The sequence below is a fragment of the Amblyomma mixtum genome, chromosome 2 (genome assembly GCF_055824585.1).
Source record: "Amblyomma mixtum isolate Tamu chromosome 2, ASM5582458v1, whole genome shotgun sequence".
Lineage (NCBI taxonomy): Eukaryota > Metazoa > Arthropoda > Arachnida > Ixodida > Ixodidae > Amblyomma > Amblyomma mixtum.
Genome location: NC_143013.1, coordinates 99,607,252 through 99,629,198, shown reverse-complemented (window position 1 = coordinate 99,629,198; position 21,947 = coordinate 99,607,252). Strand labels below are relative to the sequence as shown.

General features: G+C 46.2%; 1 protein-coding gene across 1 annotated transcript; it reads right to left on the bottom strand.

Moving 5' to 3' along the window:
• Positions 1–13,017: 13,017 nt before the first annotated feature.
• Positions 13,018–16,009, bottom strand: LOC149360274 (uncharacterized). The gene is made up of 3 exons (XM_089567823.1): positions 15,747–16,009; positions 14,466–14,592; positions 13,018–13,374 (listed from the first exon to the last, which is right to left on the bottom strand). Exons 1-3 carry the CDS (start codon positions 15,842–15,844, stop codon positions 13,018–13,020), a joined length of 582 nt encoding a protein of 193 aa, XP_089423949.1. The 5' UTR covers positions 15,845–16,009.
• Between the last annotated feature and the right edge of the window lie 5,938 nt (positions 16,010–21,947).

Genomic DNA, 21,947 nt, shown 5'->3' with positions numbered 1-21,947 from the left:
AAATTCAATAAAAGTGGCATTCAGGTAAAGCTCTAGTAACGACATGAAGATGTCCACGTTCAAACAAGTGGCATTTTGAAACGCGGTGATGCCATTTCTATCTATACAATCACGCACCGCGGTGAACAGGGGCTGGTGTGGAATAGAATAGAAAAGATCCTTAACATCGATTGAGAAACCGGACTTAATATTCCTCGCAGACTGAACAAAGGCTATCACTTCATCAGAGTTCTTAGTGGCATAAGGGTCCTCATCTTGCAGTGTCCTGAGGTGCTTGAGTAGGAACTGACTGACTTCCTTTTGCCATGTGCCCTTTTCGCTCTTTTAGTGAAACTTTTGACACAGACCCTATAGCTCACGTCTTCACATATGTAGATGACTACCTGGTTCTGTTAAAGGAAGGTGATTTTAGTTTTGACGAAGCCGTAGCTGATGTTTTAGATACGTTTGGAAGGAAAGGCATGGGACTCACCTTTACCCATGAACAGCCAAGCAGTGAAAACCAACTGCAGTTTTTAGATATCACCTTAACATTTCACCCTTCACATGTTTGCTGGCAGTATTGTCCGCGTGCAAAGAAAGATTTGCTACCATTTCATTCGAATCATTGGTTGGTTGGTTTATAGGGTTTAACGTCCCAAAGCGACTAAGGCTATGAGAGACGCCGTAGTGGAGGGCTCCGGAAATTTCGACCACCTGGGGTTCTTTAACGTGCACTGACATCGCACAGTACACGGGACTCTAGAATTTCTCCTCCAAAGAAATTCAACCGCCGCGGCCGGGATCGAACCCGCGTCTTTCGGGTCAGCAGCCGAGCACCATAGCCACTGAGCCACCGCGGCGGCTCGAATCATTCTAAGACGGTCAAAAGAGATATCGCTTTACAATGGGGCGTCTCTCATAGCCTTAGTCGCTTTCGGACGTTAAGCCCCATAAACCAACCAGCTTTACAATGTATTTCGTCTGCACTAACGAAGTCCTGTCACCACGCTGTGCTCGCTAGCTTCTCGTCGCAGGTCTCAAGGGTGGAAAAGTCAGGCTTCTCTGATTCCCTCATTCTTGCTGTGACGCAGTCCTTGGTCAAAAAATTGAAGGGCAGCAAGCGGAGAAATGCGAAAGACTCAACGAAGTGTTCAAGTCCGGAGGTGGTACCATACGTACACAAAACTTCCCACAACATCAAGAAGGTAGCCAAGAAGTACGGAGTAGAAGTAGTTTTTTCTGCTCCGCGAAACTTGTGCGGTCTGTGTGCACGCATAAGAAGAAAAGAAAAACAGCAAGAGTGTGGCGTAAAACACCGTAAGCCCCACGTAACCTGCAAGAAAGGAGTTGTATATGAGTCCCCGCTCACTTGCGGGAAGTTTACGTTGGGCAAACTGGACGTTGCCTCAACCAGCGCCTTCTGGAGCACAAGAACTCTTTAAAGAAGACAGGCTCCCATCTCCCGGACCATTGCCAAAAATGCACTAAGGAGACTAAGGTCGCCTGTTTTCCCCGCTTATCGGACTGTAAAGTATTGTTGAGAAGCCGCGATCAGATTGAACGGGAACTGGTTGAAGACTATTACATTAGAAAAAACGGAGATAACTGCATCAGTGATTCATCTGTGATACTTCGCCGATCTGAAATGGTTTTCTTAGATTTCTGTAATCGCCTGCCTTTGGATTTCTTTTGGTGTTCTCTGGTACCCACGTGCTTGTGATTCGCACAGTGGCGCTTGGGTAAAGCGAAGGTATATTAACGATCTACGTCGAATAAAGCCTGTTGATAGTAAGCGCTCGTCCCTGTCTACTTCTATGTCCGTGTCTTCTATTGCGCCCCTGTGTCCTCCTGAAAAGTTATGAACCAACACGCCCAAATACAAGTACTTCTGCAATCTAAGATGTATGCTTGCAAAACTGCTAGAAAAGGAAAGTAAAGCGCCTGGTAAATGTATCGATGACATCAGGAAAATAAAACAAAAAATTCAGCTAATAGAAGAGGACCGTTATCGTGGAGCGTTGGTGTGGGCCAGAGAGGAAGATGTAGCAGCAGGGGAGACGCCGTCGAAACGAGCGTTGGGAAATGAAAAGGCCTATGCTCGGCGAAATCACATTGATAGCATAGAATGGGGTGGCATTTTATCGGACGAAAACGAACGTATACATCGGGCGTTTTTTTAATACTATCAGGCGCTCTACGCATTACAGGATGCAGACATGAATACGTTTAAGGACAAGTTTCTTGGGGCACTGCCGCGACTCGGCGACGAGCAGAAAGACGTTTTAGAGCTCGCAATAACCGAATCAGAGGTGTCAGTGCTCTTAGAACACAAGCAGGCATTCCCACACTTGCGAGCAGGCGTCGTGTTGCCGCCATGAAGTTTCTTTTCATGCTGTACCATGGGTCGCTGCGCATCAACAAAGATCAGTATCTGCAGCCACCACACCGTTACACTAAACGAAAAAATCATGATAAGCACATCCGGCCATACGTCACACGGTGCAATACTTTTAAGTTTTCTTTTTTTCCGTCGTCCGTAGAGATTTGGAATTCATTGCCAGGGGATGTTGTTGACGACGATTCTGTGTCTAGCTTTATCAACAAGGTAGAATCTTTGTTTCACTCAGTGCCATAATGCGGAAGCTTTTTTTTTCTTTTTTTTTCCTGCTCTTTTCTACCGTTTGATTTTGGTTGGAATGATGTTCTGTTTCAGATAACAAGTTCTAATGTTAATATATTTTACAAAGTGTTGTACATTGTGAATACCTTTGTAACCCACTGCCTGTATAGGCCTGTCAAAGGCTTACAGTATTGCTAAATAAATAAATAAACAAATAAATGGCAATAGACAATTTAAACTCTGGGAGATCACCAGGACCAAACGGGTTAAGCGCGGCGTTTTACAAATCATTTAAGAGCATAATCGCACCAGTGTTGAAGACGGTCTTTCATGAAGCTTACGGCGTACGTGAATTGCCCCCGTCTTATGGTAAATCACACACTGTCCTAATTCCGAAAACTGATGAAGCTGACAAGTTACGACACGTAACAGGGTACAAGCCAATTGCTCTCACAAATGTTGATTATAAAATTTATATGAAGGTGTTGGCGCAAAGGTTGCAGTGTGTAATCCAGGAAATTGTTGGCCCCCATCAAACGTGTGGGACAAAAGGCCGTTCTATTCTTTCAAACATACAGAAGGCAAGATGTGTGCTCGAGTGCTGTGATTTTACAAATAGTCGCGTTGCCATCTTGCAGGTTGATCTCGAAAAGGCGTTCGATTGTGTCGCGCATAAAATTTTGCTGTGCATACTTGATTATGTGAATGTTGGTTATGTTATCCGGGAGGGAGTCGCCTTGGCGTATCGGAACTGTACGTCGATATTGATTGTTAACCAGAGTCTGGGGGCCCCCATTTGTGTGCAGCGTTCGGTACGTCAAGGCTGCCCCTTCAGCCCTCTTTTGCTCGCCATTTACATCGAAACTTTGTGTTTAAGCATGATCTAAAACGAGAGAATAGCTGGTTTTCGGATGCAAGCGGCGGAGGTGAAGCTGCTGGCACATGTGGATGATTTAGTGGTTTTTTCCGTTAATCGAGAAGGTGTAACAGAGGGTGTTGAATGTGTCGCTGAATTCTGCAAAACCTCTGGCAGCAGAGTGAACTGGTCTAAGTCAGTGGGGCTCTGGCACGGAGCATGGCAGACGACGATTGACCACTTTGCAAACGTACCCTGGGCGAAGACCCCAACGAAGTACCTTGGAGTACCGCTAGAAAGCTATCGCGATAGCGAAACATATTAGAGAATGCAGACCCAGCATGTGCGTGAGAAGGCGGAAAGGTGGAAAGGAACAGGCTTATCAATTTTCGCTAGAGCCACCGTGTGCACCCTTTTCTTTATCAGTAAGGTATGGTATGCGATAAAAGTGTTGCATTGTGGAAGAATGAACATACAAAAGCTACATCAGAATTTTGCTGTTTTTGTTTGGGCTGCACAATGGTAAAGGTGCAGCCGGACGAATTTATTTAGAAGAGCGAAGGATGGTGGAGCGGGTCTGGGACACCTTTTCTTGCGGCAGATTGTTAACAGACTTATGTTTCTGCGTGATGTCAGTGATCCGTTTTTGCGCACCGTGTGCCAAGTAAGGCTGGGGCGCGCGCTGCCTGACTTTGTTGTTGCAACCGAAACCCTATCGGGCGGAATTTTTTGGTACTTCAAAGAAGTTGTCGGAAGTGTCCGATTTCTCGCAACGAGGTTTTCCAACGAATATTTATCTACAGTGAACAAGAAAAATTGTATAATGATTTATGGGAAGTTGTCTTGCTGGAACCCATGTATAGGGCCTTGTACAGTGTATACCCTGGAAGGAATGTGTTAAAGAAGGTAAAGAGAATGCACGTTGAGCCCGGGGTTAAAACTTTTTTCTTTAAGTTGTACACAGGAACGTTATCAGTCAAAATGTTTTTACAGGATAAGAGCTTATTTCTTCCGTGGGGTCATCACTGCCTTATCTGCAAGCGACCAGAAACGATATATCACGTTTTTTTGCATTGTTGGGAAGGGGTTTACTTTTGGGACGTGCTTCAAAGGACGATAAAGAAACAATTTCCACTTCACCCCCAGGGAATACGGTATCTGTCCATTGAAAACGAGGATGGAGTACCATTTGATTTAATAATGTTAATGGGCCTCCACAGTATTTGGCGCTCGCGAATGGCAGGATATTACTTTGATCCCGACGCGAGGCCAGCACGAATTTATTTTCGTGAAAATGTGCATCGGTTTGTTGAGAGGGTCAAAGCTGTTGGCGAGGCTTCCGAGTGGTGGTCAAGGGTGGAGCCTTTGATGGCCCTAAATGAATTTTAATTTGACGAAGCCAGCACTTGGCAGGCTGACTATGTGAATACCAAGTGTTCATTGCGCCCCCAGTTTTGTTGTGGTCATTCTTGTGTAATGTCAAAGCCAGGCAATAAAGAAAAAAAAGCAGTCGTGGCAGAGTGGTTAAGGCGATGGACTAGAAATCCATTGGGTTCTCCCCGCACACGTTCGAGTCCTGTCACCTGCGCTGATCTTTTTCTTTTAACGACTTACTTAGCACTAGCCGGCCGCCACTCCCTTCGCTGGCGCCACCGCGGTCAGCAGTCGTGGCCATTCTACTTCCGGCCACCGACTTATACGGTCGCAGAATCATGGCCTCGAGCGGAGCGGCGACAGCGGCCCTTGCCCGCCGTGGAAACAGGCTAGATGTAAAAGATGATAACGACTACTAGATTATCTTGCCGCTGCTGCCCACCGGGCGTGTTGTGTTCAACACGGTTTTCTTGCATGGTGACGTGCGTGCGAGGCCCTTTCGGGTCGAAGATTTTCGTGAAGCTTTGGTCGAGACTGGTACGCTCCCCGACGTGGTCGCTTTGTGGGCGTATCAGGTGAACCACGTCTGGGCGCTGACTCTCAGCAGCGCGGAGGCAACGAAGCGCCTTCTCGCTTTTAAGGACGTTCAGGTGAAAGACCGTCGGTGCATCATTATCAACCCAGAAGACCAACAGGTGAGGCTGCGACTGCATTGGATGTTGCATGGCGTGGCAGACGCAGACATAAGGACGGCCCTCGCGGCATTCGGAACAGTTACCGAAGTTACTCGGGAGCGCTGGCGGGTTTCCAGCAGAAAGGGTAGACTACAAGAGCCGTGCTCATGAAGCTGAAAGCTCGCATGAAAGTGGACGACCTCCCGCACCAAATCCGAGTCGCGGGAGAGCTGCCTCTCGCTGTCTTGCACGGAAGACCAATGCAATGTCTGCGCTGTGGAGGCAAGGGCCACGTCCGCAGGGATTGCAAGGTACCGCGATGTACACAGTGTAAACGGTATGGTCATGTTGCGGCGGACTGCGTGCGGTCCTACGCAGCGGCGACAGGGTCGACGGTAAGGGACGAGTCGGTAGACCTGCTGATGGACGTTGACGAGGCTGAAGCTGCTGCGAAGGGCGCCGGAGGTGACGAAGGGCTGGCAGCGACGAAGCATTCATCGGTGTCTACGGGGGAAGAGAGCAAGGTAACTGACAGCGCGGAGACACAGACTACGGCAGCGGTATCACCTCAGACAGCTGAAAGAGCGTCAACTGAGGGTGAGAGCCCTCAACTTTACGAGTCGCTGAAACCAATGGACTGTGAGGCCGCGACGCGAAAGGACACCACTATCGTAGCCAGTGTATCCGGCCCCGCAAAACGCTCTCATGCACATACCGACAATGAAGAAGACAAGGCGGCCGCGACTAACGCAGAGAAGCCGCCTGCAAAAGCACCTCCAGTACGACGACCACTTTTCAAGCCGCGGCCAAATGTCGCGACGGAAAGACGGCCGGCCGATAAGCCGGCACCGCAGCAGAGCGACCTTGGTCCACCCGATGATTCAGGGGCAAAAGACGGCATCTAGCTTCGTGCTAGGCGTGAAAGGTAAGCACCATGCTTCAGGCCTCTTCTTTCCGTACCAATATGTATCCGGAGTCTTGACTTAATTTCGCCACGCTTAACGTAAGGGGTATGAGCGGGAAGCGAAAGCAGAATCAAGTGCTCCGCCGTTTGACTGACAGAGATATAGTTGTTCGAACTGTTCAAGAAACCAATGTGGAAGGGGAGGTGGAGACTGGAGGCATAGTGCATCGATTCACGTCGAGGTATTACGTATGCAATTGTGAGCCATGCGATTGGCAACTCTGCTGGGTGTGTTGTGTTCGTGAAAAAGTTGCCAGGACTCGAAATACAGGCGTATTTTTTTGTCAATCGGGCCGCTACGTGGTATACGATTTTTTGTACTGCAACGTTGAGTGGCGTGTGTTATGCATTTATGCGCCAAGCGTAGTGGAAGACAGAGCAACGTTTTTTGAGAACCTGCAACAGTATCTTCCTTCCGACGAACAAATAGTTTTCATGGGTGACTTTAACTGTGTTTTGAGCGCTCGCGATACGAGTAGCACCTGTGCCTTCAGGGTGGGAGGTTTTAAATCGAATGATAGACGAATACGCCTTGGAAGATGTTGCCGAATGCTTAGAGGGCGCACGGGATGTGCAGTACACGCGCTTTCATCGTGTCAGTCACGTGCGCCTCGACCGCATCTATATGTCACTTGATTTATTGCCGAAATGTCACAAGTACAATGTTTTGCCTGTGTCCTACTCTGATCACTGTGTAGTCGAGTGCACTGTAGGTACGAAGGAGCGAAATCACAGCTTTTCGTGGGACTTGTGGAAACTAAACTCTAACCTGCTAAGTGACAAAACTTTCACTGATGCCGTGGTAGAAAAGATTAATAAAATAGAAAGGGAGGGAAAAAACGAAGTCGGGTTGCAGTGGGAACTAGCGAAAAAAGACATTAAAATGAAGGCTAGAGAACGGTCCACCGTTCTAAGGCATGAAGAACGATTACAAGAAAGGCAGCTGAAAGTTATGGTAGAAAAATTATTAGCTCCAGAATGCAAACAACCGGGCATATGCATGGAAGACATCAAGAAAACAAAGCAAAAGCTGGAACTTATCGAAGAAAAACGGTATCAGGGAGCGCTATACTCCGTTTCATACATCATGTGCAACGCTGTGAAGGCTACGGAAGTAGTCCGCAGAAAAAAATAAAGAGAAATGTATCACTCCACGCTGTTTTGCGGCCGTGTCGTCTAACGTGTCGCTCCGGGGAGTCGACAGGCAGTGGGGGTGCGTGGGTTCAAATCCCGGGTTGTGAAACTTTTTTTTTTCGCACATTTTCTTTTTCATCGCAAGTTGAATTTGGCATGACTTGAATGAGAAAACTCGTTTTGTTCAGAATCGCTCGAATATTATGGCGTGTTCTGAAATGAACTGCATGCATCTGTTCATTTGATGCATACCGCGTTGCGAGCTGTCCGAAATTCGTTGTCAATGAGCTCGCACCGGCTTTTGGTCACCAATAGCGGTTTTCTTGCCGATTCTGCAGCATTGTGACTATACCTTTTATATGCAAGCGAGAGGTTTGTGCGAAATATGACGTTCATTCGTCAGGTTTAATTAATTAGCACAGTGCTGAGTGCTCCGCCGTGGCCCGATTAACAAGTGGCCGGTGTAACTTTCGGGTCAAATTATTTTTGCACACACCACCTCGATATGGCCTGTTTTCCCGTGCAGTCAGGTAAAAAAGAGTTCCAAGCTGTGGGAGCGTCAAGTAAGAATGCAGAAAAAGTTGTACAACGCTAGGTAAAAATATTTCGAAAGTGCAAACAATAAATGAGACAGGACAAAAAAAAAATGCTGACCCCGCAGTGTTTGCGAGAAATGGTTTAAACCAAGAGCCACGCTATGATATGGAGCATTGCCCATGACGACAATGCTATTGGCCGGAATGTTTGGCAAAAACTTGTCGGTGAACCACTTCGCAAAGTAGTTGCCATTCATCTCAGAGTGGTCGTCAGCGTGGTTTCCCTTTTTTGCTCTGAAGAAGTCAGCAGTGTCTTCCTGTTGCACTGCTCTCACCATGTACAAGGATCAAACGGGCCTATTTGCCCGAAGGCGCAGCCAATCACGTCATTAAACCTTTCAGGAAGGCATCCTGAGATGACTTTACAGTCTTGTCCTGCCAGATGTATTCTTTTGTGTGCCCTGCGTTGACCCAGGTTTCATCTAGGTAGACGATGCACCTGTAAATGCAAAACAACTGAGTACACGAGTCAATGCTTGTAATATCCTAGTTACACGGCCGGCTTAACCACTGTTACGCGCAACTATGGTTAGGCGGAGTTAACCATGGTTTTCGCGAACCTCAGTTCGGCGTTGTTACACGGGAAAACCTGTCCTCAGTTTGTGCAGTGGCGCTGGTCACGTGGCTGCTGCTCAAGAAACATTTATAAGACTCATTTTGTGGCAGCAATATAAAAAAATTGCAAGGAAACACAAGGCTAGGAAGTTCTTTTACTAATAAACTTTAGTGTCGTCTGTGGAACATAATTTGTTGCCGGAGGTTGCTGAAATACAAACAGAACATGAAAATAGTCTTACAACATTGTGTACAGTCAACTCCGCAGCCGACGCAAAAACCAAGTCAATCCACCCCTTCTGCTTCGCTTCGTCCCTCCGTGCTGTGTTAATCCGTGCTGTGCTCTTCCAGTTAATCTTTTTTCTCGTGTCTCAAGTGTATTTTAGTATTTTAAGTGTATTTCCAACTCTCATTTTTATCCATTTTTCTCTTGTGTCAAGTGTTTTTTACTATATCTAGTGTATCTGAATGTGCTGTGCTTCAGCGGCAAGTCGTGCATACCGCGATGGCTCACAGCAGGCCTATGCCGGAGACTGAAGAAGACAAGAAGTTCTTGGCTGTCTTCGCCACTCACCAAGTGCAAGTGCAGCAGCTGCGTTTGCGGCAGCTGGCCATTCTAGGCGAACTAGAGGAAAAGCAAGCCGAGCAGGAACAAGCCGAAAGTACGTGCCACCGCCTCCAAGCTCTGGCTGCAAGGCTGTGCTCCCGTGAGCGCAGTGTGTGGGCCTATCCCTGCGGGACGTCGTGGTACGAAGAAACGCTCCCGCACCTCCCAGAGAGTGGCTTCAGGGAGAATTTCCGGATGACGAGAGGTACATTCCAATACATTTTAAATGTTTGTGAGGGCATGAGGCGGCTCGACACGAACATGCGGAGAGCAATACCGCTACACAAACGTGTGGCGATTGCCATCTATCGCCTTGCCACCTCTGCTGAAGAAAGAACTGTAGCGAATGTCTTTGGAGTGAGCCGTTCCTCAGTGAACACTATTGTTAAGGAGTTTTGCGAACTAGTTGTGCGGCTCCTAGAACCTCGGTTCGTGAGAATGCCGAGGGCGCACGAGGTGGCCGAACACCTAGTGCCGAACACTCATAGCCTTAGTCGCTTTGGGACGTTAAACCCCATAAACCAAACCAAACCATAGTCAACGTCAACAAGATCATTCGCTGCTGCTGCGTTCTCCACAACATGTGTGAAGAGCTCAACGACAGGTGCGACATCAACTGGCTGGATGCTGTGCACGTCGAGGACAGACGACGACCACAGCCCTCCTGCACAAGCAGTCAACAGGAGCCTTCGGGTGCGGCTGTACGAAACGCCCTGGCGAAGCACCTTGCTGCAGAGTGAACCGTCTTGAGTGATCCATAGTGGAGCCTTTACGACATACCTAAAGACCGAAGGGGGTCTTGTTGTATTGTGGTTTATGTGTCTTCCGTGCTTGTTTCAGTTCTTGTTTCGGTTTTGTGGATTGTCTCGTACTCTTGTCTTGTGACGTCATCTCGTGTATATACATATATACTGTGTCCGCCAAATGAGAGGGACACTTGACTATGTGACAGCAGCAGGGACTCGACTCTCCTTACTAAGACCGCCACGGCCAACATTACAATGGCGACGAGGATGGGATGGGCCTGACAGAATAGGGGCATGGTATCCCCAGTATCTTGAAATAATCCGATGACATCCGTCATCCTATGAAGTAATCGTCCTACCACTACTTGATATGTAAACTGCGCGAAGAAGCCCCATCGACATAGATGCAATATTTCGAAGCTACTGCACATTTTCTTCGTTTTCTTCAACTTTGTCACTTAGCGTGGTCTTCGCCAGCAAGGTCATCGCCTGATGAGCCACAGCCTGCTGGGATGCTGTCTCGGGCTGAATCCACCGCGCAAAACATATTTTCATTCAGTGAAGCATTTCAAGAAAGGCAAGAAACTTTCATGTTGTGCTGTCAACTCAAGTGTGCTACCCTACGCCAGGCTTTGTGCGCATTCTCCGTTCACTGTCAGAAGTTTTCAAGTGTAGCATTTGAACAAAGAGCATTCATCTGCTGAGTCGCAAATATGACTGTTCGTCTCCGTGGCTCAAGTATGTTGCGTAAAGCTTAGTCAAGCCTCGTCGTCGAGGGAAACAAAGAAAAACGTGGTCCTGGTACAAGAGAGGAAATACGCAAGCACTGACTGCCGTGCTCTCTGTCTTCCCGCAGTTAGTCACTGGAAACTTCGAATATCTGTCAAAATGGCTTTTTCGTCTTTCACTGGCGTCCGCGCACCGGACCCATTTCTTCAGCATCCGGGTCGTCCACCAATTCCATTTAATCAATGGATGCAAACATTTGAACTTTACCTGAGTGTATCAGTGTTTCAGCGCCGAGCTTTTCTCTGCAACCACCTGCACAGCAGGCTGCAGAATACCAACATAGGCAGTACAGTCTGCTGCACTTGTCCGAGTTACCCTCCGCGAAATAATGCACCGTCGTCAATGCCGCAACAGCCTATGAGGCCACCCAATGCCAGGCATTTCCAACCGCAAAACCAGCGTTCAAATCAGCCGTCGTGTTTTCGGTGCGGATCAAGTCGTCACAGTGCCGCTGCGCCTAACTGCCCTGCTCAAGGCAAGACATGCTTCTCCTGCGGAAAAAATGGTCACTTTGTTTCCTTATGTAGACAGCGCTCAGCTGTACGGGAAATACAGCAAGAACAGGAAGAAACAAGCCAGCAAGAACAATTTTCTGTAGAATCGATCCAAGACAGAACTCGACTAGAACTCGACCAGACATCATTGGATTTTCTTCCGTAGCGCCTTTGTTCCATCGCAATCCATTTGAAAACTGACAGAGCCTTCTCTAAACCACAACAAATCATTGCAAAACAAGGACCTTCGTCGTTTCGCTTAGGAGATCGAAAGGTGTGGTATGCATCAAAGCTCGCCACGAGCACACAATCCAGTTTCCAAGAACCGGAAGAGCTTGACTTGTTTTTGATGCCACTTGCATACAATAACAGGAGCCATACACAAGCGCCTGTGCATTCGAGTCTTCCAGTGCCATCTACACTCAAGTCTTGAACAATAACCATAGTTCTCCTACCATGTCCGGACAGCACATGTGTCGTGAACCTCCTCTGCGAGTCTCCGCAGAACGTGCGTCACTCCCTTCAGTGTATGGTGATGCAGAATCTTCACCCATTGGTGCATTTTTTTTAGCAGTGGTCTGTGCCTGCCAGTTTCCAGAGTGGTGACAGCCAGAATTCTCCCCACCCCTCCTTCAAGCAACAAGGTGACCACACAGACCCTTCTCCGGGGAACTTCGGCCTGCAGTCCGAAAGTCCCCATCCAGAACTCGCACAGAGGCCCAAGAGGACTATTCGTAAGCCCTTGTGGCTCGAGCACTTTGTGCCAAAGTGACTTGTGGTGTGCTTCCACGTACATTTCTTTGTGTGTACAGGGAAAGAGAGTGTTTTTTTTCTTATTTGTGTTAAATCCTTACATGTTTTGTGTCAATTGTCAATGTATCTCTGAATCTTTATTCCCAAGGAAGGGAGTATGTTGTATTGTGGTTTGTGTTTTCCGTGTATGTTGTATTGTGGTTTGTGTTTTCCGTGCTTGCTTCAGTTCTTGTTTTGGTTTTGTGGATTGTTGTGTACTCTCGTCTTGTGACGTCATCTCGTGTATATATATTTTGTGTCCGCAGAATAAGAGGGTTCTTGGCCGTGGGACAGCATCAGGGACTCGACCCTCCTTAAGACCGCCACGGCCAACCTTACAGGGTCAAAATGCAAGGACGAGAATTCAGCGTATTCACATTACTCAGAGTTAGGATGGCAGCTTCACTGCGTGGCCAAGAAACAAACCATCGTAGCTCGATTACTTTTGGCAAGGATGCTATGTCTGCACATTAGTAAGTGCTACCACTATGCCATGTTGTGCAAAAGGGCGTTGTAGGGCACAGGAAGCTTCCAGTTTGCTACACATTATATAATTGTGAAAGCTTGGCATGTGGCATGTATGTTGTAATAATGTCTTAAGCAAATGTTTGTTGTATTATGCTTGCAGGATAAAAGTAGATTGATAGGCATTCTAACTATAAAATGGTTAAGTTAATGCAGCATCATTATTCATGTGGGCAATATGCACCAAACTAATTGAAAAAGGTTGAGGCGTAACAATTTCAACATGCTGTACTGTGTGTCATAGCTGGCAGAGCATCCCTTATTCCACAGAAGACAATATTTTATTCTTGACTTTTATTGGAAATGAAATCAATGATTTTCTTTATCTTCTTGCCCTCTGGGTGTAAAATATGCTTTCATAACCTCCAGCATACCTCTCTGAATATCGTTGCTCTCTCTTTGGAGCTCTAAAAGCTGCTGTCTGAGCTCACTTCTCTCTTTGGCAGCCTTGGCTGCGCGGTCGTCAGCCTCCTTATGCACTGCCATCAGTTCCTGCATAAGGGAGGTGGCAGGTCTCTTGCGGCGCCTAGCCGTGCTCGCATTCCTGTTTTCTGCGAATTGTGGGCTGGCCGCAGTGTCGTCAGCCGTGTCCTGGCCAACATCCTCCTCAACTTGAATTGTTGCCAGAACTATTGCAGCATCTTCTCCTTCAGGAGCCTCTGGCACCTGTCAATGCCAAGCAAAAAGAAAATAATAAAACACGCCACACAGCTGCATGATATGAATGCTAGCTGGCATGGCAAAGCCTCTATTACACACTTCTTTGCAACGTCACCAAGAAATATAGCAGAGGGAAATGACAAGGATGAGAAAAGTAGAAAACAGAAGACTACTTCCAGCACATTAGTAAAAACAAGCTGTTTATCATGAGAAGTGTGAAACGTTCCAGCTCATTTTTAACCAGAGGAAATCCCTATCCTGAACATCTTTCCAGTTCGACATTTAAGATAACACGGTTGTATGATATGCAAGATATGAATATTGATGACCCCAGTCCTTTAAGCCAAGTACTTTGTACATTGGGTGCAAAAGCAGATTTGGGATCAGCTGGAGAGAAGGAATAGCGCTGTGGAGTCCCATTACTGTGGTGTACTTCTCGTACTCTCCAACTTATTCACCTTAATGTATCAGTAGAGCCTGACTTTGAAGATATCGGTTCTCGTATTTCGTGGCAAACTGCGTAATGTGTCGCTATTGTGTTAGATGTGATGACATTCAAACACAATAACCAAGTAATGTGCACACTGTTGGAAACACTTCGCTGAGCTCAGCATACTCATTTTTTGCCTCGTAGTCTTCCAGTCGTTTTCTGTGCTTTGTTGGATTTTAAACAAGTTCCAATTTTTAAATGTTAATACCTGCTGTACATATTTGAAAAGTGGAATTCCGTTCTCTGCAATAAAAAGAAGTCAGCGAGGCACCTCTTTTCAATTTTTTTTAGTTGTGTGCTTACGTGTTGTGTACTGTTTTCAAAACAACTCTGATAGACGTCAAACCATCCTTGCCAAAACAGCAAACTGTACTCCTCTTGCATTGTTGTAAGTCACGATGCATTACAACACATGTGAAGAAAACAAAGACATGTTTATGCACATGCACTGATTTAACAGAAGTGCAGTGCTTTCTGCATACTATTTATGAAAGCAGGCATAGCAGAAGTTTGCGGAGCACCTTTGCTTAAGCATGGAAGAAAGGCACATGGCATTAATTATTCCACTATAAGGTCAAGCTCTTCTGAATTGGTGAAACTAGATTACCTCCACACTTTCTTCCATCAGGCTACTGTCATTGACTGGCAGCGTCCCTAGGAAAGAGTGAAGGAGCCAATAAAATGGCCACTCAACGCCCTTCGACCCGGTGCAGGAGCCCGACCTCCTCAGCTTCCTAGAAAAAAAGGTAGTTTTAGTTCGTGAAAATTCGCAGCATGGAAATATATAGGCAGGCACAGTTCCTTTTAAAGACATTCAAATGGGATATACATATGAAAGAGGTGGATATCACGCCTTTCCTCAATAACAGATGGAAAGGGTGCTGAACAGGATGAAAATCATGCCAGGCAGCAGATTCAGCAGATAAAATTGTACATCTCAAGTATGGCCCCACACCAGCAGAAGTACTTGATTTCAAGAAGAGGTTACTTTGCAAATGCTAGGGGATGGGTTAATTTTGGAAGGAAAAACAGATGAACATCAGCCTGTACAGCCTCTCAGACATTTAATTGCAGGCTCGTTGGTTTATGGGGTTTAACGTCCCAAAGCGACTAAGGCTATGAGAGACGTCGTAGTGAAGGGCTCCGAGAATTTCGACCACCTGGGGTTCTTTAACGCGCAGTGACATCGCACAGTACACGGGCCTCTAGAATTCCGTCTCCATCGAAATTCGACCGCCGCGGCCAGGATCGAACCCGCGTCTTTCGGGTCAACAGTCGAGCACCATAACAACTGAGCTACCGCGGCGGCTACATTTAATTATATCGTGCGGTCGCCGACCGTGAGGCAGCTCAATAGCTTAAACACCTACAGGCTGGGAAATAACGTAGCAGACAATGCTTGCACGAGAGACAACATTCTGCTGTTGCGCGAGCGCTCACCAATTTCCCTGAATATCGCCGTTGTAGGCGCAATGAAGCTGCGTGGTCGACGTTCGCGTAATGCAAAAAAAATCCAGGCGGCAGCACGCACAGAAACGAAACAGTCCAGCTTGCTGCTGGCGCAAATCATTTCCGCCAATATGCGGGTCGATCCAGCTGGTGCTGCCAATCAAGCATTAAAACATCTCAACTGTACGCAGTCGCCAGTCCAACCGAGTCGAGTTCAGGGCATAACACTCCGCATGCAACACAGGACAGCCAGCTAATTAGTTGTGCGTTCTAATGATCCATGCCGGACGAGGCACCACTGCAGCAGCGGTCGTCGTGCGGCATTGTGCATGTTTGTATGCATCCGTATACATCACACCATATACCATCATTCACAAAGCATCGGAATCGCTTGTAAACTACATCGGCACATGAAAAGGAAAAATGTTTTCGTACTTACCGGTATTGCTTATTCAGATTTTCGATCTTCTGCCGGATCTGCTTCGGTGAGTAGGGCCCTTCGCCTGCCGGCAGGCGCGCGTTCAGGGCCTCCGCCATTGCGGTGTAAATACGTGCATTGCGCGTATTGGTCCGCAGAGCATTCAGATTGTCCTCCCAGATGCGTATTAACGCTTCTGTTGTGGCAGTAGACCAGTTAATACGCTTCTGGGAGGATGCTTCACTTGATGTCGCCGCAGGCTATGTTGACATGGTGGCAGCCATTTTGTCAGTCAGCTTGGCTACTGAGGTGGCCAACTTCAGTTTGCATTAACCATGGTTACCGGCATAACTGCTGTTAAGGTCCCCGTCTAACTGCACGCAACTGTGGTTGGTATTAACTGAGGCAAACTGAACTGCAGTTAGGCTGCCCGTGTAACAACGGTATAAGTAAACAAACACGCTGCAGTATGTAAGTAGGCAATGCACTGCAACAAACGCACTGCTGACCCGTCTCACAAACAGCCGCTCAAAGACACTCGAGAAAAATAATTATCTCAGCTTAATTGTTCCCTTGTTCGGGCTTATATTTCACGCCCAGGCGGCATTTGGTAGCCAGTTTATATTCACTGTATGTTTGCATGGCGTACTTGACTAATGCGGCAACGTTTGAAATCTCTTCACTCGCGGCGACTGCGAAGAAAATTGCCAACGTTCGCAGCAGTAGGGCCAGTAACTCTCACCACCGGAGCAACTGGCAGTGTACAGTGGGTGTCCATTCGTTCCTATGGCGACGACGACATGGCGCTACCCATTGCAGTGCTACATTTTTGGCAGTTTTGCTGGTTTTGCTTGCCGCACCAATTGGGATTTAGCGATTTAATCTGACCCATGCAGACACGTGCCCCACCGAAACGTAGCGCAAAACTGGTCGTGAAACATCACCACTACGCAAAAGGTCGGCAACAGCAACGTGGTTAAGACGATTTCTTCTAAACGTGTTATCCTGAAGCAACACTCACTGTTCCGACTACGAGGTTGCAAAGCTAACATCAAGCTCTATGTGAAGCCAGTCTAAACGTGCTGCGTAATAAAATAATCAAGGAACGACCCGTACCTGCCCTGTCCTCGGAATTCCTTGATCGCCCGCAGGTATCTGCGACGCCAGGCAATCATGTCACTTCGCTCGACCGATTCGCTCGCAGATCACAGATCTCGACCGATTCGCTCGCAATAACATCGTTTTTTGTCACGCGGATGGCAAATGTATTATCCACAAAGCCTATCGGCAATGTATTTGTTATTTTTCGCTCACCACAAGCGACGCACTATTTTCTGTCACGGATGCAGGCTGCGCAAAAAAGAGCGCTAGCTTTGACAGCGTTGCACCTGATATATGAAACAGAGTATAGTCCGGGCGCGAGCGGCAGATTTGGTCACGGGAGAAACGCCCACTAAGTGGGCGCTTGGAATGGATAAGGCGCACGCTCGAAGAAACCAGATTCTCGAGGTAGAATGGGCAGGCACTTTAGTCACTGATAACGATAGCATACAGCGGGCCTTTTTTGAGCACTTTCAGACAGTCTTTGCGCAACATGAAGTCGGCTCGAACGCATTTAGAGACGAGTTTTTGGAAGATATGCCACGGCTGGATGACGAGCAAAAAGAAATTTTAGAGCAGCAGATTACGCAGGAAGAATTCAGTCGAACGTGCTATAGAAAACCTAAACCCTGGAAAGTCTCCAGGCCCGGACGGTTTAAGTACTGTTTTTTATAAAGTGTTTAAGAGTGACTTAACTCCTTTGCTGACTTCTTTATTTAACGAGGCCTACAATTGTAATGCTCTGCCTCCATCCTACGGTACTTCCCATACAGTACTTATTCCTAAAACAGATGACGCGCAGAAACTTAAATAGGTTGCAGTATATAGGCCCATCTCGCTGACAAACGTCGATTACAAAATTTTTATGAAAGTGCTAGCTGCCAGACTTCATATGGTAATCCTTGGCCCTCATCACACGGGTGGCATAAAGGGCGGTCTATTGCTTATAATATTCACGAAGCAAGAAGCGTGTTGGAGTGCTGTGACGCCATTGTCGCTCGTGTGCCAGTTCTGCAACTAGATTTATGAAAAGCTTTTGGCTGTGTTGCGCATGACATATTGTTTTTTATCCTTCATCATGTTAATTTAGGCACTATTATCAGTGAGGGCGGGACCTTGGCGTACAGAAATTGCGCTACCAGGATAATTGTTAATAAATCTTTGGGGGCCGCCATTAACGTACAGCGTTCTGTTCGCCAGGGTTGTCCCCTCAGTCCTCTTTTATTTTGTGTCTATATAGAAACTTTGTGTAAGCACATTATAAGAAATATTGCTGTTCAAGGATTTTGGCTACAGACGGCTAAAATCAAGATCCAAGCATATGCTGATGTTGCTGTTTTTGGCGTGAGTCACGATAGCATTCGTAATGCGGTCGACGGGGTAAAGCGATTCAGCACTGTGACGGGGAGCAGGGTTAACCGGAAGAAGTTTGTGAGGTTCTGGCATAGACAGTGGCCAGTGACCCCGTAAAATTTTGAAACGTGACCTGGGGTGGTATTCTCCCGGTGTTGCCTTTTGCGACATGTCGCATTCGCTCTTCGCTCATTGGCTCGAGCTGCGGCGACAGCGGCGTGACGACACGGATCCGCCTTCCTGCTACGTCATCGTGACGTGGTCCCAATTTACTAAGCTTAGTCGAACAACAGAATGCGCTGAAGCGACTCGCGCGGGCGACGGGCTACGAAATTGATACTAGACGCCATGGATCCCACTCTCCTTGCCTGGTTGTTGAGTTGCGAAGAAGAATTGCGTGTCCGCGGACATCGCGACCAGTTTGCCTTGACCGACGAGTCTTGTCGGCGGCATTACCGGCTGTCGAAGAGCACAGCACTGTGGCTACCGTCTGCTGAGCCGGACTGCCACTCGCCACGCGAACTTACTTTGCACCGCCGTAAACAGACGACGAAGCAGACGTTGCCCGCTGCGACGAGATGGCCTTGGCAGTGCTTGCGCTCGCATCTACATGACCAAGGCATTTTAATGCACGTTAGTGCAACGAAACAGTGTCTGCACGTGCCAGAGAGGATTTAAAGCAATCTGACGACTTTTACAAACCTACAACTGAACATTAGAGAGATTTAGTATTGCGGGCTTTGCGTAATTGCGTGCATAGCGAAATAGCGGGCCCAGAGTGCACATGCGCAGAACGCTAATGGGGAAATCGCGTTAGCGTACGAACGCAATCGGCAGTTGCGGCTTTTACGCCCTTAGCGTGAAAACATGGCGGCGTCCTTCCAAGCGAGAGCCGCCCGCTCAGCCAATGCAGCAGTCCTTGCGATTCCGGTCGGCATGTTTACCGACAACTACTGGTGTGGTGTTACGCTATGACTTACCTTGCTTCGACGATAAAGTTTAAGCTGCAATTCAGCCTAGTTCTTGAGATACGCTCTCGATTCTGGAGCGCGCAAGCCTAATGGGACCTCCAGCTACACTGCTACCGTCTGCAACTGCCCGAAACGCAGCCGAAACCTAGCACAACCGTCCGGAACGAAACAAAAATAGATTTGGAGCTTTTTCGCGGTGTTTTATAGACTTAAATGAAGTAAAGCGAGTTTATATTAAATTTTCAAATGTTTTTTGAACATTAGACGTCATGTGATGGCAAATATGAGTTAAGTTAAAGTTAAATATGAGTTAAGTTATGAGTTAAGTATAAGTTAAACAAGGAGGTTAAAATAAGCAGATCTAGTTACATTCACTCTGAATTCCAGAGTTGCCTAAAGAAAAGTGACCTCGTATGGAAAAAGTTTAACACTATTTTCAAACGCACGAAACTGTCACCTAGGATCGAGAAGTTGTCAATAAATGACTGTGAAGTGTCTGGTTGCGCCCTAGCAGAATCTTGCAATGAGCATTTACTTCATTATTCTGATCGTGGTATACTTGAAGATATTTACAATTTTATGCCAGTTAGAAATAATTCCTCTGCTTTCCTAAGCCCTGTAACAGAAGATCAAGTTACATCAGTTTTTTCTTCTCTAAATAATAGTTCAAGTTGTGATGCTGAAGGAGTTCAGACACGTCCGGTGAAATATGTGTTGGATGTCTTATGTCCATATTTAACTCATATTTTTAACCTTTGCTTGACAAGTGCATGTTTTCCAAAACGAATGCAAATCGCCAAAGTAACTATGCTCTTTAAAAAGGGTGATCCCAATGATATGAATAATTACCGACCCATATCCGTCTTACCCATATTTTCGAAAGGCTTGGAGAAGCTTATCCATAATCAGCTCTGCTCGTTCTTTGATGTACACAAACTAATTTCAGATGCTCAATATGGATTTAGGAAGAATAAATCGACCGAATTAGCTTTGCTGGAACAGAAAGAGTTTATTTTGTCCGAATTTGAAAAAAAGAACTTTATACTTGGTATTTATGTCGACTTTTCTAAAGCATTCGATTGTATTCTTCACTTAACTTTGCTGAAGAAACTGGAAATCTATGGAATCCGAGGACATTTTCTCGAATCTTATTAAATCATATCTCAGTCTTCGGCAACAGTTCGTCCAAATTGCACAGTATCGTTCTGAATTAAAATCCATAATGAAAGGTGTTCCTCAGGGCAGCATTCTTGGTCCGCTTCTTTTTAACATTTACATCAATGATCTCACTAACCTCTCTACTGAGCCTAAGTATGTTTTATATGCCGACGACGCTAGCATATTTCTTTCTGCTCCAGATTGCCACATCTTACACAGCGACGCGAACTCTCTCCTTACCAAGCTTAAAACGTGGTCAATAGCGAACCATTTAAGCATAAATGTTAATAAGACGAAAGCTGTAATATTTAGACCTAAATCTAGGCAGTTAAATTTTCATGTAAGCTTAATTTATAGTGGAGCACCAATAGAAATCACAAATAATATCAAAATTCTGGGTGTTACATTTTCTCAGAGTATGCTATGGGATGGTCACATTGATGCTGTTTTAACCAAGTTATCTCGAGCAGTTGGCATTATTTCCCGTTACAGAGCTTTTCTTCCGTATCAAGTAAAGATTCTGCTTTATAATTCCCTGTTTTACTCTCATCTTAATTACTGTTTTTTAATCTGGGGCACAACCACGTATACAAATTTGCAAAAGATCTTCATACTTCAAAAAAAACTTATCAGAATACTTTTCAATCAATCATACAACAGTCACTCGCAAGGTCTTTTCCCAAAAGCAAACATAATACCAGTATTCAATCTATACAATTATAAGCTAACACTTGCATTCCAGCGCGAATTAAAAAGTCATCTTGAATCTTTGCATGAGTTGTCTTTACTGGAAAAAAGAACTGTTTGTTACCCTACACGTCATAAAGAGGAGTGGATTGTACCAACTCCTAGAACCAACTATGCAATGGAAAAATTATCCTTCACCCTTCCAACACTATTAAATAACTATAAAAAATCCGGGACTGACCTGTTTAATATATCTAAACGCGAATTACGACAGCTTCACTGCATACACTCCTAAAAATTGTACCTTTGTTCCTATGATATGTATATTTAATCTTTTGTTTATTGTACCTCTTTGTGCCCTCTGTATTTATTGCATTGTTGTTGTTTTTTCTTCTTTTTTCTTTCTACTCTATTTTATTTTGGCTCTGCTAAATCGCGAAGAGTTTAGATGTGTATATTTATGTTGTTCCATGCCTTGCTGCTGTTGCCCTGTACAGGGGGGCTGTGGGCCTTTGTCAAGCTGCCGTTTACGAGCAGCTTTTACCCACAACCTCCTCCATCATACCGATGGAAATAAAGATTATTATTATTATTATTATTATTATTATTATTATTATATTCTTGCTATCAAAGATACGAAACTACTGCTGCTACTGAATCAGCAATGGTAAATTGTCGCTTCTCGGAGTGAATGAAAGCACCGCCGACGAAAGTGCCGGCGGCGTTTTCTGTTTCTTCGAGCAACTGTACGCACTTTTTTAGGCCCCGCCCTGCTGCGACATGTCGCAAAAGGCGACACCGGGAGAATACCACCCCTGGAACACGACCCCTGTGAAATATTTGGTTGTTCCGCTGGAAAACTACCGCGACAGCGAACCGTATTGGACATGTCAGGTGCAAGAAACACGCGAAAAGGCTGAAAAGTGGAAAGCGTCCCTTCTATCTATATTTG

Excerpts from the sequence above, each read along its gene's own strand:
- LOC149360274 (XM_089567823.1), bottom strand. The coding sequence starts at position 15,844 with ATGGCGGAGGCCCTGAACGCGCGCCTGCCGGCAGGCGAAGGGCCCTAC. Across the intron at positions 14,593-15,746 it reads AATCTGAATAAGCAATACCG|GAAGCTGAGGAGGTCGGGCT; the intron begins GTAAGTACGAAA and ends CTTTTTTTCTAG. Across the intron at positions 13,375-14,465 it reads TGATGGAAGAAAGTGTGGAG|GTGCCAGAGGCTCCTGAAGG; the intron begins GTAATCTAGTTT and ends TGGCATTGACAG.